Here is a 17675-nt window from a genome sequence, read left to right on the forward strand (position 1 = left end):
CATCATCCTGGGTGACTCCTCGGTCACCACTGTGGACGCCTTCCGCTTCCTGGGCACCATCATCTCCCAGGACCTCATGTGGGAGCTGTCAGGGAAAATAATTCCTTCCCAAAGAATACGGAGTCAAATAGATGTGTTGAATCATTTCTTTATGTAACGTGGCCACAGAGAGAACACACGGTTACTCTCTCAAACTCAGCATTTCCTCTCCTTAACTACAGTACAACAAGTACAAAGCAAACAACAGCCAACCAATGGTAGATGAAGGAAAACAAATGGCAGAGTATTAGCATACACTCAAAAACTCTTCCTGAGCTAAGAAAGGAAATGCAAATGTATGTGGCATCAGATGTTTATCATTAATCAGCCTTTAACTAGAAACCAATGCAAATTTCTCACAAGTTAGTTAAAGTGAAATTCTAAAATGGAGCAACTTATAATGTATTTCTCACAGAGCTGAACATCACCTCCCTCACTAAGAAGGCCCAGCAGAGGATGTACTTCCTGCGGCAGCTGAAGAAGTTCAACCTGCCAAAGACATCAATGGTGCACTTCTACACCACCATCATTGAGTCCATCCTCACCTCCTCCATCACCATCTGGTACGCTGCTGCCACATATCATTCGCTCTGCAGAGAAGGTGATTGGCTGCAGTCTTCCATCACTTCAGGACCTGTACGCCTCCAGGACTCTGAGGCGAGCAGGAAAGACACAAACTGTTTCAGACTCTCCCCTCTGGCAGGAGGCCGCGGTCCATCAGGACCAAAACCTCTCGCAACAAAACCAGCTTCTTCCCGTCTGCAGCTAGCCTCATCATCAAGGCCCGGGTCCCCCACTGCCTTAGGTAGAGCACATGGTTGTTTCGCCCTGTTATATGTTCTATTTTTAAAAGAGGGATGTAACTATCCCCCACTGTTTGATGATCAACAATATTGGTATAAACAAACATATTATACATCCCTACATTAACATCGGCAGGATGTGGCGCCAAATATGGTAATGTCACAAATCCCTCATGAGTTTTAAACGTCACTCCGGGGATAAATCCTAACATTTGAGCAAGTTTTCCTTGAAACGTTAATTCTACGTTCTAAATCTCCATTTCGTTTTCAGATAAACAACAGTATGGAAGCGTATAGGTGACTAATATCAAATTATCATGCAAATTTGAAAATTAAAATGTAATCCCACATAATTTTCACATATGTATGTGTTATTTAGGTAAAAATGAAAATGCAATCATCCAAATTCCACTTTCACATACTTTCTAGGACCATATTGAAATGAAAATGGAAACCGCATTTGACATTTCATTTTCAAAAACTTAACCTGCTCTAAAGTGTCTGTGAAGGTTCTCAGTTATCCAGGTCATAGTTATACAACAAAGGTTGAGGTCAAGGACAAGTGGACTTAGTTGAAGATACTAGTATACGTTTCGTCCCTCATCCAAGAGACTTCTTCAGTTCTGACTGACTGGTAGGGAAACTCAGCTATTTAACCTCTGGGATTGTTAGCTAGGATCGTCGATACTGCTGGTTCGTTAGTGCTCCTGGCTGTGGTAACGACAGTCATCATGGTCGTTAGAACCCGTGGCCAAGCAGGGCTGGAATAAGACAAAAAAATCGGCCCTGGCATTTTTGGCCCTTGCGGCCCACCAAAATTGGTCGGACACCGCTTTAAGGGCTCAGATTCTCCACCAGGGAAGCACAAAATTCAGGTGGCAGGGGAAAAATATAATAGAATATAATGCAATAATGGATTAGCTTTAGCTTATTATTGTTTTTAGCCTGGGTTACTTTTTTTGGACAATGCAGAGGTTTCTTCTCTATTTACATTGCATTGCAGGCTTATTGTGCAAATAAACCTTTTCAAAGCATTTTTATTTGTTAATTAACATTTCTTGGAGTCTGAAGAATTTATTTTTATTTTTTGGGGGGGTAACACATAAAACAGAGAGCAGAGGGGGTGGTGGCTAGTAAGAGATAATATAATAATTATAATCCTTATTTGTAGAGCACTTTTCAAAAACAAGTTACAAAGTGCTTTAACAAGTGTAAAGACAATAAACAAATGGGATTGGGTCCTTGGCCCATCTTTTAAAAACAGTTATATAAATAAATAATTTACGTTACACCAGCCCCAAAGGTGCGCCGGCCCACCGGGCATTTGCCCGTTATGCCAGATTACCAGTCCAGCCTTGTGGCCAAGTCTGTACAACCATCATTGGCATCTTCACCTGAGGTCAAGAGGAAGTGCTTGTTCAGTTTCCTGGGAAGTGATGAAAGGACAGCATTGTAAGTGGGGGATAAGTGGTGGCGTAGACCCCCTCCCCTGTTCAATGATGGCTTCTCCACCCTGGTGTAGATGCTTCCTTGACACCTCTTTCAAACCATCAATCTTCTCTGTCTAAAATGTGCACCTGGTGGTCCTCAAACGAGTGTCCTCTGTCCTTCAGATGTAAGTAGACAGCAGAGTCTTGACCTGAGGAGTTGGCCCTTCTGTGTTGAGCCATGCGTTTGTGTAGTGGTTGTTTAGTCTCCCCAATATACAGGTCTGTGCATTCCTCACTGCATTGGACCGCATACACTAGATTGCTTTTCTTGTGTTTGGGTGTGCGGTCTTTGGGGTGTACCAGCATCTGTCTTAGTGTGTTCTTGGGTTTAAAAAACACAGGGATGTTATGTTTGTTTGATAATCTTCCTGAGTTTCTCTGATACTCCAGACATGTATGGAATCACAATGTTGTGTTGTAGTGTTGGTCTTCTTCCTGGATTTTGTGGCTGTTTTCACAAAGGTCCATTTAGGGTATCTACAGGCTATCAGTGCCCCCTTCAGGTGGTTCTGTTCCTTCTCCCTGGCTTTGCACTTGTTGGTATGTTGTCCACTCTGTGGCGCAAGGTTCTGATGACCCCTAGCTTGTGCTCCAGTGGGTGGTGGGAATCAAAACGTAAGTATTGATCCGTGTGTGGGGGTTTCCTGTACACTCCAATTTGCAGGCTCCTGTCCTCTTCAATGGGTACAGCGCAGTCCAAGAAGGCCAGATGGTTGTTGTGGACATCTTCTCGTGTGGACTTACTGTTCACAGAGTTGATGTCTTCTGTGAAGGCTTGCACTTCTTGGACACTGGTGTCACAATAGGTGACACCAGTGTCACCTATTGTGGCTAACATGTACTGTACATGGAAGAAGTGGAGGGAAAAGCCCTCAACAGCACCGAGGTACAGGTATGTGGATGACACTTGGGTCAAAATTAAAACCCAAGAAATGCATTGTAAATCATACTGATCATCATTAACAGTAACAGCAGTATTTAATCATCAACAGTAATATTTAATTAAGTTGTCTTTTCTGTATCTCAGCACCAGCACAACCGGTCTCACCTGGGATGTGACTCATCCGAAACCTTTCAAACCCGAACAAGGTGTCCCGGAGAGTGTCCAATATCATCAGACATCTGGACTATAATACCACCACGAAAAATAACGACATAGCCTTGTTGCAGCTGTCCTCACCTGTTACTTTCACCAGCTACATCAGACCTGTGTGTCTGGCGGTGGACGGCAGCGTGTTTGACGCCGGGACGAACTGCCGGATGGGGAGATATCCAAAATAATTGTGACAATTTATTTTGTCATTTTTACATGTAATGTTAATTGTCAATGATTGTATGAATTAATTTAGTTTTTATTGTTTTTATTTGTCTGCAAAACACTCCATCAAGAACCCGTTCTCAATCCCCGACTCATCACATATGGACGCATGGTCAAGGCCCATCAGTGTCATATTTCAACGCAGTGGGGGAAACCCTGTAGCGTCAACTTTTGACAAGAAAGGTAGGTGTATGATATTTAACAGAATAGACTGAGTAAGGAGGTGGTTGGGGTGGATGGAGGGTCAGAACCCGGACTTTGAACCAGAGACCGGGGTTCATGTCCCGTGTGAAACAAAAAGTCAACATTAAATATTTTTATTGAAGTTACTCGAGTTACGTAAATTGACGTAAGTGACATAAGTGAACTTACATTTCACTAGGAAGGACTACACAATCAACAGGTACGATTAAATGATTTATTGATGATCGAAACAGAAAGATGTACGAGACTTGCAGTTGCTGAATTGACATTTGAAAGTGGTGTGGGGAAGCTACGATATGGAAATCCGTCGTAGCACCCAAGCACGAGGGACGCACTTATAACCCTATGGAGAAGAAGAAGGAGATCAGGAGGCAGGACAGAGAAAGGAGTGGGTGGGACGGATGCAGAATACATATCCTCATTAGTTCCAGTCCCATGATACTTTGAGGCTAAGTTGAAATCTGCATGTTAAGTACATTTTGTTGCTGATACTAATGTACTTTTATTGAAATGAAACATTTCAATGCAAGACCTACTTGTATTTTTTACACTGTGGTATCTAACCAAAGGATCTGAGTACTGTGTTAACTCATTTGTATTTAGATCTTCAGTAAAAGCAGTAATAATACAATGTAGAAATACTGTCTTGTCCTGCTTCCCAAATTTTACTTGAGTACAATAGTACAAAAATATTAACATCACACAGCCATTAATGTCTAAACCGCTGGCAACAAAAGTGAGTACAGTCCTAAGTGAAAATGTCCAAATTGGCCCCAACTAGCCATTTTCCCTCTGGCTGTGTGATGTGTTATTTTGAGGGGACAGCAAATGTACAAGCTGTACACTCACTACTTTACATTACAGCAAAGTGTCATTTCTTCAGTGTCACATGAAAAGATATAATCAAATATTACACATATTACACAAATGTGAGGGCTGTACTCACTTTGGTGAGATACTGTATATCTGCTGGGTAGCTTGTCAATTTCGCAAAGGGATCAATACTGTTTATCAAAACCTACAATCATACAACTAAATGTATTTGTTAATTATTTGTTATTATTAATTATGTACAATATTTGCCTCTGAATTCTAGTGGAGTCGTATGAAGCCCCGAAGGGGACATGGCCAAAAAAACAAAACTTGCCCATGTCCCCTTAGGGGCTCCATAGTATAGAAGTCCTCAGTACCTTTAAATTGTCCTTACAGTTAGTACACTACTTAACTCATTGTACTTAGTTACTTTCCACCACAGTTTGCTGGTGATATAACTTGTGTGGTCTCTTCGGGGGGATTCAGGCGGCCAGTTGGTGAGTAAAACTGGTTCTATCTGGGTCCAGGGTGGAGTGGTGAGTTTTGGATGTCCCTGTGCCCAACGGTCCAACAGTCTACACCTGAGTGTCCGAGTATCAATCCTGGATCAACAAACAGATCAGCAGCAACAAGTCAGGCTTCGTCTTCTCTGGAACTGCTCACCTCGCTCCCCTCTCGGTTTCTCTGCTGCTGTATTGTACCTGTTCCCTTCTCCCTCTTTGTCCTTTCATAGGATGTTTAATTGGTTTAAGTATTATAATAAATGCTTGTGCTTTTGATTTGATAAATTTCTCAATTAACAGGTCCATTGTTTTGTCTTTAAAATTTCAGAAAATAGAGAAATATGTCTTCAATGTTTACCACAAGATTTTGTTAGGTGGACTTCAGACCCCCCCGGAAAAAATGTTCGTACATTTTGAAGTTGAATGCATCAATCTGGTGCACTTTAAGAGCAAAATTAAGAGGCTAGATCTATGAAGAATAGATGTCAGAACTGGTGGTGACGCAGCAATAAAGTTAACAAATTTATTTAGTGTTTATTCAACAACCCAAAATCAAAGAACAAGTAATTTCCCTAACATGTTAGTGTTTCATTTTTACTTTTAAAGACAAATGTTAAATGTTTTATACTTCCTGTGAATATAATCCAATTAATCTTATTTCCTTACTGTATATACACTGCTCAAAAAAATAAAGGGAACACTTAAACAACACAATGTAACTCCAAGTCAGTCACACTCCTGTGAAATCAAACTGCCCACTTAGGAAGCAACACTGATTGACAATCAATTTCACATGCTGTTGTGCAAATGGAATAGACAACAGGTGGAAATTATAGGCAATTAGCAAGACACCCCCAATAAAGGAGTGGTTCTGCAGGTGGTGACCACAGACCACTTCTCAGTTCCTGTGCTTCCTGGCTGATGTTCTGGTCACTTTTGAATGCTGGCGGTGCTTTCACTCTAGTGGTAGCATGAGACGGAGTCTACAACCCACACAAGTGGCTCAGGTAGTGCAGCTCATCCAGGATGGCACATCAATGTGAGCTGCGGCAAGAAGGTTTGCTGTGTCTGTCAGCGTAGCGTCCAGAGCATGGAGGCGTTGCCAGGAGACAGACCAGTACATCAGGACCTCAGTGTGAATGGGCGATGGAAGATTTTAGAATGTCGGGATTTTGTTTGAGCACGGAACAGTTCATCTTTATCCAAGAGAGCTTAATGACATTTTTCTTCGTGAAAGCACACCGCACATTAGTTTTTCAGCCAAAGACTGGAATTACTTCAGAAACAAAGTCTGTAAAGATATGAGTGCTTCAAAAGGAGTCTATACCACACAATGGTGCGGCTCTGTGCCTAGAGAGCTCTACCGTGTAGACACAAACCTTGAAGTCTACGACCTGGAATCCTACATCTTTTTTAGATCGTGCCAGGACGATTCTATCATTTAAAAGGCAAGGATGCGAACCCCAGAGCAACAAAAAGGCTACCCCATCACATCTAAAGAGTGGGAGACGTGGTTCAGCACCGGCTTTGTGGTAAAGTGGGGGGAATGGGATAGAACCATTGAAATCTTCTCTCACATTAATAATTTATTCAGATGGTATAAACCTTTTGTTAGCTATGTAGGGATCGAAAGAAAACTTTTTGGTCCTGAGGACAAGCAAGATGAACAACAAAAAACACCGCAGACAACCTCAAAGACCTCCACGACGGGGCTGACGGTGACATTGTTCTAATTAAAATGTTTTGTGCAGGTACGATGACATGTGCAGCAGGTGAGGATCTATCGAGCAGCCCAAAATATTTCCATTACTCCAGGATGATGATAACTCATGAGTGGATGACTATGGCAAAGAACTGGGGAAAAGAAATTTAACATTTCTCATTCCTAAAGAAAAAGCAGAGGAGGACAAGAGCAGGATCAAGCCGTTTAAGGGTGCCTGTTTGGACACTCTGGACTGTTGCAACAAGAACACATCTCCTAACACTACTGCTAGCGGTATTATACAGGTAACCGTAGCTTATTATTTATACGATATACTGCAACAAAAAGCTATACAAACGTGTGTTATATTGTGCATATATAGACGAATGGAACAGAAAACTCACACATACATTGACACGCTGCCCTTCTTTTATATCAAAGGACATAAGAGAGAAATTATGCAGAAGCTTTTTAAAAAATGTTTTGCTAATGGCCAGAAGTACGTCGTATGCGGTCTTGGGATGGTCCCAACGTGTGAACGCAGTATTCGAGACATTGCAGCAGGTGCTCTACAGATTTGGCTGAGGAACCCTTTTCTCATTGCTTCGCTTAAACGGTTAGTTAGAGTAAAGAACAGTGTGAGCACAGTAGTCAAGGAATCTCTGGACATCTGGAAGGGGGAACAACACTAAAAACAATGGGGAATGTGTCTAGTCTCCTAAACATGTCAAAAAGATGGGTCATGTGTTTTGTTTTTGTACTTTTAGCATTGATTTGAGTGTTGCTGATGTGATGTATTGCTTAACTGAATCTCTGGTTTGTAAAAAACATATTATCCATTAATTGATTACTCATTTTGTCTTTAAAATGGCAGAAAATAGAGAAATATGTCATTTAAAACTTCACAAGGCCCGGTGTACTCAAAGATTTGGACCAACCAAGAACTTTAAACTTGTTGGTGTCGACCATCTTCAAGTTATTCATAAATCATTAAATTGACCAGTTAATGAATAAATAAATGATTAACATTTTAAAACGTAATTTTAAATGGCTTTAAAATTCTACTAATTTACCAATATTCAATCTCACAGTTGATTTGTTTCCTTTCTTTAACATTTTGTTTCAATTTTGTGATCATTTATGTCTTTCACATTTAGTTAAACAGATGAATTGTATGGTCGTAACATGTTTGACTGACACGATGGCAAATAAAATAATGCAGCTTTTTTAAAAATTTAATTATTAATGTATCATTTAAAGACCGAAATAAATAATTAATATTTGATAAATGTAATTCTCCTTTCACACTTTTTAAATTAGACAGATGAAGCGCTCACCTCAAGGTGTTCATTTCAACAGAATTCCCACCACACAAGTTTGCTGGTCAACCATACTTATTAAAGGTTTATATTTGATTATTGACTTTGGCTTTTAATCTATGCATGCTTTAAAATTGTGAATATGGCTGCTAATCATTTTATATAAAATTCCTGTGGGTAGAGGAGCGATGACCCCGACCCCTGCAGAGGGTAAAGTCACGGACTCAGAAAATGCACAAACTTCACAGATACTGAATCTCCCTCCAAACTAAATGAAATGTTTGCAGCCCTGATGAACGTGTCTGAATGTTTGTAAACTGGCAGATCCAGTTTGTAACAAGTCATGTGTTACTGGAGAAAAACCCCCAATATTAACCTCCATAAAGAGATCACGTAAACCATTGTTTTAAACCAGCCCATCAAGCAAGCAGCCGTGTGAGTCAGGTAATGGATCCCTTGGAGCTCAGCTCAATCAATCAATCAATTTTGATCACTTTTTGAAAGCATTATAGTGCAATATAGTTTTCCCTCATATAAAAACAGACATTTCCACTGTAAATTGGAGCAGAAAATGTCTCCACAATGCAGGAAATTACCAGTTCAATGCTCAAAATCTGCTCTTTTCATCATTCTTATTAACTTACAATTTAATTTATAAATTACTTTGTCAATTTATATATTTATGTACACAATATTCTCTTCCGTTGCAACACGTCTGCACAACACAAACCCAGAATAATGCACATGTAAATATCTGCTACGTTGTTCTTTCTCTGCAAATAGTTGTTTTTATTATTCTTATTAACTTGCATTGTTTATTCCATCCATCCATCCATCGTCAACCGCTTATCCTGCGGACAGGGTCGCAGGAGGCTGGAGCCAATCCCAGCTTACATTGGACGAAAGGTGGGGTACACCCTGGACAGGTCAGCAGTCCAATTGTTTATTCCATATTTATACATTTCTTGATTTATTTATGTCAACTGTATGATTGTCTACATGTAGCACCTTATCACTAAAGCAAATTCCTCGTATGTGTAAAACACTTCTTGGCAATAAAGCTCCTTCTGATTCTGTAGCGCTGTTTGTCCTTTTTCAGCTACTGTAGAAACATGACAATACAACATGGCGCCGTCCATGGAAGGGATGACCCTTAGATATAAATCTCATTCTAAGGTAATAAAAACATAATGATTTATTATGTAAGATCTTTACACCCCACTGAAAACATAGTTATGGATCTTGTCTTGCATTTCTGTCAATAGATCCTCAGAAATATTACACACTGGACCTTTACCTTCTCTGGTAAACGTTTATAATGATTATTGACATAGCTTTTCATCTTTAAATGCTTTCATGCTTTAAAATTGTGACTTTGGAACAATATTCCTGGATTGAGGAGTGATGACCTGACCCTTGCAGAGGGTAAATCAATCAGAAATGAAAAGCACATTATCAGTCACAGTGGACGTAGTCACTTTTAGTTTTGATATTAAAGTACATTTAACTGATAACAATTCTGTGCTTTTGCTTAGTAGTTCAGTAGGATTTTGAATATAGACTTGTAATGGAGTATTTGTACATTGTGGTATTGATACTTTAACTCAAGGTAAAGGATCTGAGTACTTCTTCTGTGAGTGATGGATGCACAGATTGTAAAAACGTTACTTTGGCCTTCATGGTGTCGATAGTGTTTACTGGTTTCAAATCAAGGTCATCTGTTCCCAGGAAACACTGAGGCAGTTTAACCAGTTTCATCTGTGAGCAGACAGCAGGACTCCTCAGTCTCGGTCCATTTGTCAGTGTGAATCAGCATAATTCAGCTGCTCTGTGTCACCTACTGTGTATTTTTCCATCATAACTTTATGATGAATCCAATGGAAAAGAAATGTCATTATTGTCATTATGTGAAACCTCCATGTGCAGAGTTCTTCCCAGCAGAATATAAAGCAGTTTAAATTATCTCCACCTCGTCCATCTACAACATTGAAATGATGCTCACATCTTAATACACCGATAATATTAACTTAATAATATGATACATGGTTGTTTATTTTTCATTGTACAACACAAGGTTTGTAGTCCCTTCATTCTGCACACACAGAATTTAACAGATTATTAATTAAATAAATCAAATAAAACAATACATAGTTATGTATATACATATATACATACAGTTACTTATATACATACATGTACATACACATATAGAGAGCATTCAGTGCATGTTTTTAATTTGCGTCTGGGAGAATGTAAACAGCAGCAACAAAATGATAATCTGGTTTCACCTTCACATTAAACAGTCTGACTTTGAGGAAACATCTTGACTGTGTTTGTGCACCGAGCATCATAGAGGCCACCTCCTCTCTTCTTCAGGAGTCTTGCACTGAAAGCTCGGTATATTAAGGAATGTTGCGTGATCAGCAAGGATTTGCTCTCGTAGTTGATGTGGGCGGATGGCGTTGTTTGCCAACACCGTACTGACAATAGCCAGTTCCTGTTGATGGCTGAACTGACGTTGTCTTCCACCCTCAGAAAGTCGTCTGGCTGTTCTTAGAAAATGCAAAATCATGATGTCATTAGTAAGGTTCTTTTTTACACACTGGACGGTCATACTGTACACAGTTACATCAAAATTACATGGACTTCAATGCACTATACCCATTTTGCTCACCGAGGAGCATAGACCTATACTGTAACAATGTTGTTGTGTTTGAACTTCTTTTCCTCCTCCTTCGTAGTGTTGCTGTTCTTCCTGGATCTCGTGGCTGTTTTCACAAAGGTCCATTTAGGGTATCTGCTTTTAGTTCCCTTTCAGGTGGTTCTCTCCCTTCTCTTGGGCACTGGTTGGTATATTCTCAGCTCGGTGGTGCAGGGTTCTGATGACTCCTAACTTGTGCTCAAGAGGGTGGTGGGATTTGAAAAGTAAGTATTGGTCTGTGTGTGTGTGGGTTTCCTGTTTACTCCAATGCACATGCTCCAGTCCTCTTCAATGTGTACTTTTGTCCTCAGGTGAGTTGCCAACGATGTTCGTTCAGACTTGTCCTCAGTTAGATCTAACGACCATAATGACTGTCGTTACAACAGCCAAGAGCACTGACGAACCAGCGGTATCGATGATCTCGACAACGACACCACAGAGGTTACTGTAAATAGCTGAGTTTCCCCACCAGTCAGTCAGAAGTGAAGACATCTCTTGAATGAGGGACGAAACGTCTTCTAGTATTTTCAACCAACTCCAGCTGCCCTTGATTACAGTTATTATGGATAACTTTGACCTGGATGACTGAGAACCTTCACAGATAATATACTGGCAGATAACACAATGTTCCAAAACAGCAACAGAGTGAATCTCTCTGCATTGGGTGAAGCTGCTGTACAGACTGCCTTTCAAAATAAACTCAATTCATGTAAAACAAGTGGGGAACACACATCCATAGCTTAAACCACACAAACCACAATAGCTTTGTAGTTGTATATTTGCTGCCTTACTCCCCATTTCTCAATCCAATTGAGGACAACGTATACAGCCACCAACCACATGCCCACATGCCTCTTCTGCAAGCAATGGAAGAGCCATGCAGAGACACCAAAATGGGGTCAGTGCAGGGTTGGATATGGCACGCATGGCAACATTCCCCCGTAGCCTTGCCAGGGATGACATTCCATGTGATGTAGATGAGGTGACGTGACCAGACCCTAACAGAAGACAGGATCCATAAACGATCCACCCCATCCTTTTACTGTAAAATACTTTGTATAACATTGCACTGTATTCTGTTTTTGGTAGTTTACAGTAACATTTTACTGGCTACTGTACCTTTTCTTTATGTTTTTGTTGTTGTGAAAATCTGTAATAGGGAAAAGAATAAACTGTATATTAAAAAGGATTGTTAGGTTTTGATTGCCGAATTTCATTTTGACATAGAAGTGAGATTTTTAGCTCCAAGTGTTGTGTTATTTGGCTTGTGTGTAAAGTTTTGACACAATGAGCCCTATTCCGCAAAACTTGTGTAAGCAATCGGACATGTTGTGTGTTGCATTCTGTGAAACAGGTGATAGGTGAGGGGTTGGGTGTGTCAGTGAAGAGGTGTATTTGTGTTGGAGGTTGTAAGTCAGAGAGAGAGAGAGGGAGGGAAGCGAGAAGAAGGTTATTTATACCGGTGCAGATCTGATGATATGTATGTGTCACAGTTATGGCTTTCTACAAAGTGATCTGTGTGGCGACTATGCTGACTCTCCTGATACAAGGTAAGGACCCTCCTCACTGTGCACACCTGAACCAATCATGTTTGAGATCTGATGACTGCTGTATGAGGAGGAAATTTTTTAATATATTTTAATAAGTATCACACGCAAGTGGAAATCCTGTATTTATATTAAACTTTTTACAAAACTGTCGCAATGAAAATACAACTTAATTAATCGGTGGATCCTGTGACACAGAATTAAAATATGCATCAATACAAGTAATGAAAATGATCAAATCTAGGTGAAAAAAAGACACATAAAGTAAGAATAGTATTGTCCAGGTTGAGTAAATTCTCTAAAAGTCATTGTGTCATCTGTTAAGATTTATGGAAAAGGATTTTTAGCAACCAACTATATTTATTGAATGTTTTAAAAGAATTCGATCTGCAGTGTGAGCAGCAATCACAGTCGTCATATAAATGTAGTGTAATGAAAATAGTTTTGCACACACTCATGGCTTCATTTAGTCTAATTTACAACTTTGCCTGGATGCATAAAAGTGAAGTACTGCTTCACTGTAAGTGTTGTGAATATGATAAATCATGGCAGGTAATGATTGTAAAGGAGTTCAGGAAGCAGCTCAATGAAATAATGGCCAGTCACTGTTTGCATTCAGCCTCTGAGACCTTTCAGTTTTTTGCATATGGGAGAAATCAGCACATAAAAATGTTGCCATAACCTCCCAGTTTAATGTTCTGAACTTGCGCGGGCTATTTGATCTCTTAAAGTTTTTGTATTTACTGCAAGACTGTGTGAGATTCTGATTTAGTTTCAACACACAATAACATTTATGAAGTTTCATCTGTACAATATGTCACACCTGCTTCTGATTGACAAGTCAGCATGAAACAGACTACAATCTTCCACTTGCAGAACATGCAAGTTCACAAGTTACTTAATATTAAGTAAATATAAGTAATAATAATAAAGTAATGATATTAGTTTTATTAGTAAGTTCAGTTGTGTTATATACCTGACATCTTTGGGATTTAGGACAAACAAATGAAAATGAATTTGGGGTGAAAAATCAAGGCAGAGGAGAGATGGGTTCAAGAATAAATCAAATTTATTACAAAACCAAAAGTCAATACAAGGAACGGAAAGTGATCTTGCTTAAATGGGCAAAGGACTACCAACAACAAAAAAAGAAAGACCAGGTTACATTTATAACTAGCAGCCACCAGCCAAGGAGTAACCATTATAACAAAATAAAATAACCCATTGATCCTGCTACGCTGTTTCAACACCAGCCGCCCGAGCCGACACACACACACACCGCTCAGTAGTCATGTCAATGTAGCCTGAGTCATTTACATATAAACACAAAGTTGTTGTTTCAAACGTGTTTTCTGTGTATTTTTGTTATTTTCAGAGTCTCAGTCACAACTAGATGGTAAGTCAAAGTTTTATGCTCACTTTTTTTAACTTCCTGTCTGTCTATCATTTTGAACAGGTTTTTAGGACATTAATGTTTTGTTCCTTTCATCCCTGCATGCTCGCTTTGTCTTTACTGTCCCTCTCCTCACTGTGTGGTCAGCCTACGCTCAAACACTATGTGCAAGTAGTACTCATGGGAGTTTCAGTGTCAAATTGCAATTTGTTTGTTATGTGAGATGCCTTTTGAAAAGACTACAATAACACCCCAAAGTGGCTAGTTTTGTCTAGTGAGAAATTTTATTAATGCTCTAAGTGAAGTTTGCCTTTGTACACCATGTGGCGCATACTTTATGTGAGTTAAGGGCGCTGTACGTTTGTAAAAAGTAACTTCTATTGGCAGAAATCTACCATAAATTACCTTACAAGACGGCTCCAATGAACCTCAAAAACTAAGCATACTAACAACCAAGGGTGTTTCCAGGCACGTGAAACATTGGAGGCTTAGCAGTAAAGTTCTCAGGCATTTTTTATTACATCAGATGTATGTTTCTCCTGTATATCAACTATTCTCACTTAATTTAATCCCAAACACGCCTAAATGTGCATGTGGCGCCTTTTCACCTCAATGATAAATTAATTAATTTTAATTCAGTCATAAACTCCTGGACTTTAATAGCTCCTGTGTTTCAGCAGCTTTTCTGCTCATGTTTAAAACTTTCTGCGCATTCAGAATCTCTCCCACATATCTGTGTTCAATGATATTTGCAGAATATTTTGAGACAGTCATAATATACAAGATTAAAACCATTATCTAATGAGAATGAAGTCATAATAGGTTAACAAAATCTACCTGCCCCTCTGCTGTGCATCACCCTGCGTTATTGCTCTGCTTATATGGTTGTTGGTCACCTCCTTCAGACCATCTGACAGACACAGAGCCAGTCTGGGACTGTAGGCCATGAGACAAGGGCACTGCTCTTAATCAGAGCTGAAACTGAAAACACTTGTGATCAGACAGAAATCTCACCACAAATCCACACAAATGTAAACTTCAGCACCTCTGATAAAGTGCAGCTCAGCCGCTTCAGAGGGAAACATCCTGGAGCAGAGAGACAGTGAAACAGAGCAAAGTGTCTCTGAGCGAAGTGTCTCAGTAAGTGGTGTGGTGAAGCAGGTTGGAGGACCCAAATGCAGGACACGAAGGCTAGCAGGTGCAGTTCAGTGAAGGGTTTTAATTAAAACAAAAGGTGAGCGCACTTACAACTGAGTGGCTGATGATAGAGTCCAAAAACAAAGGTTGTCCAACAGAAATCCAAAATGAGCAGGGAAACAGGACGTGTGAGGCTGACACAAGAAACACACTGCAACTCAGGGTGACAACATACAATGACCCGACAAAGACAAGACAGAAACACCAGGTATATAAACACACAGACTAACGAGCAGGGCGGGAGCAACACAGGTGAAAGACATGAGGCTAACGAGGCAGGGAGAGAGCGAGCAGGGGAAAAAACAGAGACAAACATGCAGACGTGGGGCAGAGCTAAACAGAACCAGTAAAAGAACAAGGGAATACACAAGACTAAACAGGGAACACAAGACCAGGAGTAAACACAAAAAATATTAACTAACGTACAAGACTACACAGAACCTAAAACAGACTTAAACAGGAAAGACATGAACACAAAAACCAGACACCTAACACTCGGAGACAGCAGAGAGAGCGACAGGTGTCTGTGTCGCGGTCAGGTGTACAGTCAAAACAGTCAGGCCTAAAGCCCCGGAAGTATGACCTGGTGATGCCGATGCTGACAACTAAGAACAGATACAGATAACAATTATTTCTACAATTACAAAGTACAAGAGAGACTGCGAAGAAACTGGTTTCAAGTCCAGCCACTCAGCAGCTATCTAGTTAATGCCCCCAGATTCAGTTTGTCTTTCTTAAATCGTCTCTCTTTGCTCTCAGCGTGCTGCAATCCAGACCACATGCGTTAGCGAGAACAGCATACATAGTCATTGTAAAAATACTGAAAACAAATGCAAAATAAATTGAATATGACCCTCACACACAGACAAGTAATTCATTCAAGTTCTGGTTTTAAAGTCACTGATTTCTATTTGTGGATCATGAAGAGTTTGTTTATGGATCAAGAATCTATTTGTGGATTATGTTCACAAATTGTTGAATGTATTTGTGACTCCTAGTCTGTCTTTACAATGATGTTGACATCAATTTACCCCCATATGGATGCAACTGATTCCCACACATTGGACCTTTAAAACAAATCCGAAACACACATGACAGATGAAAACAACCCAGAAAGAAACAATACAATAGCAAAAACATTGCTCATTGCAGCATTGCTCCTGCAGTTGTTACATGAATTCTGAATGTTTCCCTCCAGTTTGTGGCACTGCGCCGCTAAACACCAGGATTGTAGGAGGTACGAATGCTCCTGCAGGGTCGTGGCCCTGGCAGGCCAGTCTGCACAGATGGGGATTTCATTTCTGTGGAGGCTCCCTGATCAATAACCAGTGGGTCCTGACTGCTGCTCACTGTTTCCCCAGGTGAGCTCTAATCCTGTCACATGACTCAGCACTTGTCCTGTACAACCACAGTGAGCTTGTATAGTGTAGAGTTGTGACTTTTATTTTATCTCACACAAGGCTCCGCAACTGCTACACTGACATTAAATGAAATACTTATTCTGGGACAAATAACAGCACAAACTGAAATATTAAAGCTGCAAACAGTGTTGGACGGGCCCTCGGGCCATAACCGTGGTGCAGTTGCTGGAGGTCGTCAACAAGGCTCTGAATTATCATGAACTTTGGACATCTGATGAAGGGGTTAAACGTCACTTCCTGTTAATTTTATTTTGTGTCACAGTACATCAAGTGTGGACCACACTATGAAAATTTAATGTAAAGTGGTCATATTATGCTCATTTTCAGGTTCAAAATCTTATTTAGAGTTTGTACCAGAGCAGGTTTACATGGTTTAATATTTTTGTCATACTGCACATTGCTGCAGCTCCTCTTTTCACCCTGTGTTGAAGGCTTCGCTTTAGCTATGGAGTGAAGCATCTTGCCTGTACATGATCTTTGTTGGGAGTTGCACATGCGCAGTTCCTAGTTAAGGACTACTAGCCAATCAGAAGCAGAGTAGGGTGGGTCGTGAGAAGCCAGTATTTACGGCTTGGGTTCAGCTGTACATGTTGCCGACCAGCTTGGCAACATGGACTGGAGCGAGAGTTTCAGAGCGGCGAGTTATTAATCTGTATCCATAAAGTTTTAACTGAGCTCTGTCTCTACATCACAGGAACAACTTTATGCCCACTGACTGCCTGGAGGGTAGCTGGTGTTTGGAAGGGAGAGGAGAGGCAGCAGGCGGACGTCTTGTCACTGTGTACTGCAGAAGCTGAATGTTGTGTTTTTGAGGGCGTGTAGCCACTTGGCAAGCATTATGATGCGCATTTTGCTGTGTCGTCGCAGGGATGAAAGGGAATTTTGTGAATTTTGTTAAGAATAAAATGTTATAATACACATAAGACACATAACAAGGAACTCTGGTGAACCTATTTATTCATTTTATGAATGACTGAATGTAGAATGTGTAATTTGTTTTTATTTTGTCTTTTCTGTTTCTCAGCACCAGCACATCCAATCTCATCATTTACCTCGGACGTGACTCCCAGGAACTCTCAAACCCTAACGAGGTGTCCCGGACTGTTTCCAAGATCATCATAAATCCAAACTACGATGTCTACTCAAACAATAACGACATAGCCTTGCTGCAGCTGTCCTCACCTGTTACCTTCACCGACTACATCAGACCCGTGTGCTTGGCGGC

At 40.3% G+C, this 17675-nt stretch overlaps 1 protein-coding gene and 1 long non-coding RNA gene across 2 annotated transcripts in view; both read left to right on the plus strand.

Moving 5' to 3' along the window:
- Positions 1 to 6159: 6159 nt before the first annotated feature.
- On the plus strand, positions 6160 to 9102 carry LOC123962291. The gene is made up of 3 exons (XR_006822896.1): positions 6160 to 6702; positions 6922 to 7177; positions 9053 to 9102. It is a non-coding gene; the product is annotated as an uncharacterized LOC123962291 (long non-coding RNA).
- A 3285-nt stretch (positions 9103 to 12387) lies between these two features.
- The window catches only part of LOC123967429 (transmembrane protease serine 9-like), a 42705-nt gene continuing 37417 nt past the window's right edge, over positions 12388 to 17675 (plus strand). Inside the window, exons 1-3 of the mRNA XM_046043524.1 lie at positions 12388 to 12442; positions 13815 to 13835; positions 16228 to 16390. Coding sequence (XP_045899480.1) covers positions 12388 to 12442; positions 13815 to 13835; positions 16228 to 16390 — 239 coding nt within the window. The remainder of the gene's footprint in view (positions 12443 to 13814; positions 13836 to 16227; positions 16391 to 17675) is intronic.

Source organism: Micropterus dolomieu, linkage group LG02 (assembly GCF_021292245.1).
Source record: "Micropterus dolomieu isolate WLL.071019.BEF.003 ecotype Adirondacks linkage group LG02, ASM2129224v1, whole genome shotgun sequence".
Lineage (NCBI taxonomy): Eukaryota > Metazoa > Chordata > Actinopteri > Centrarchiformes > Centrarchidae > Micropterus > Micropterus dolomieu.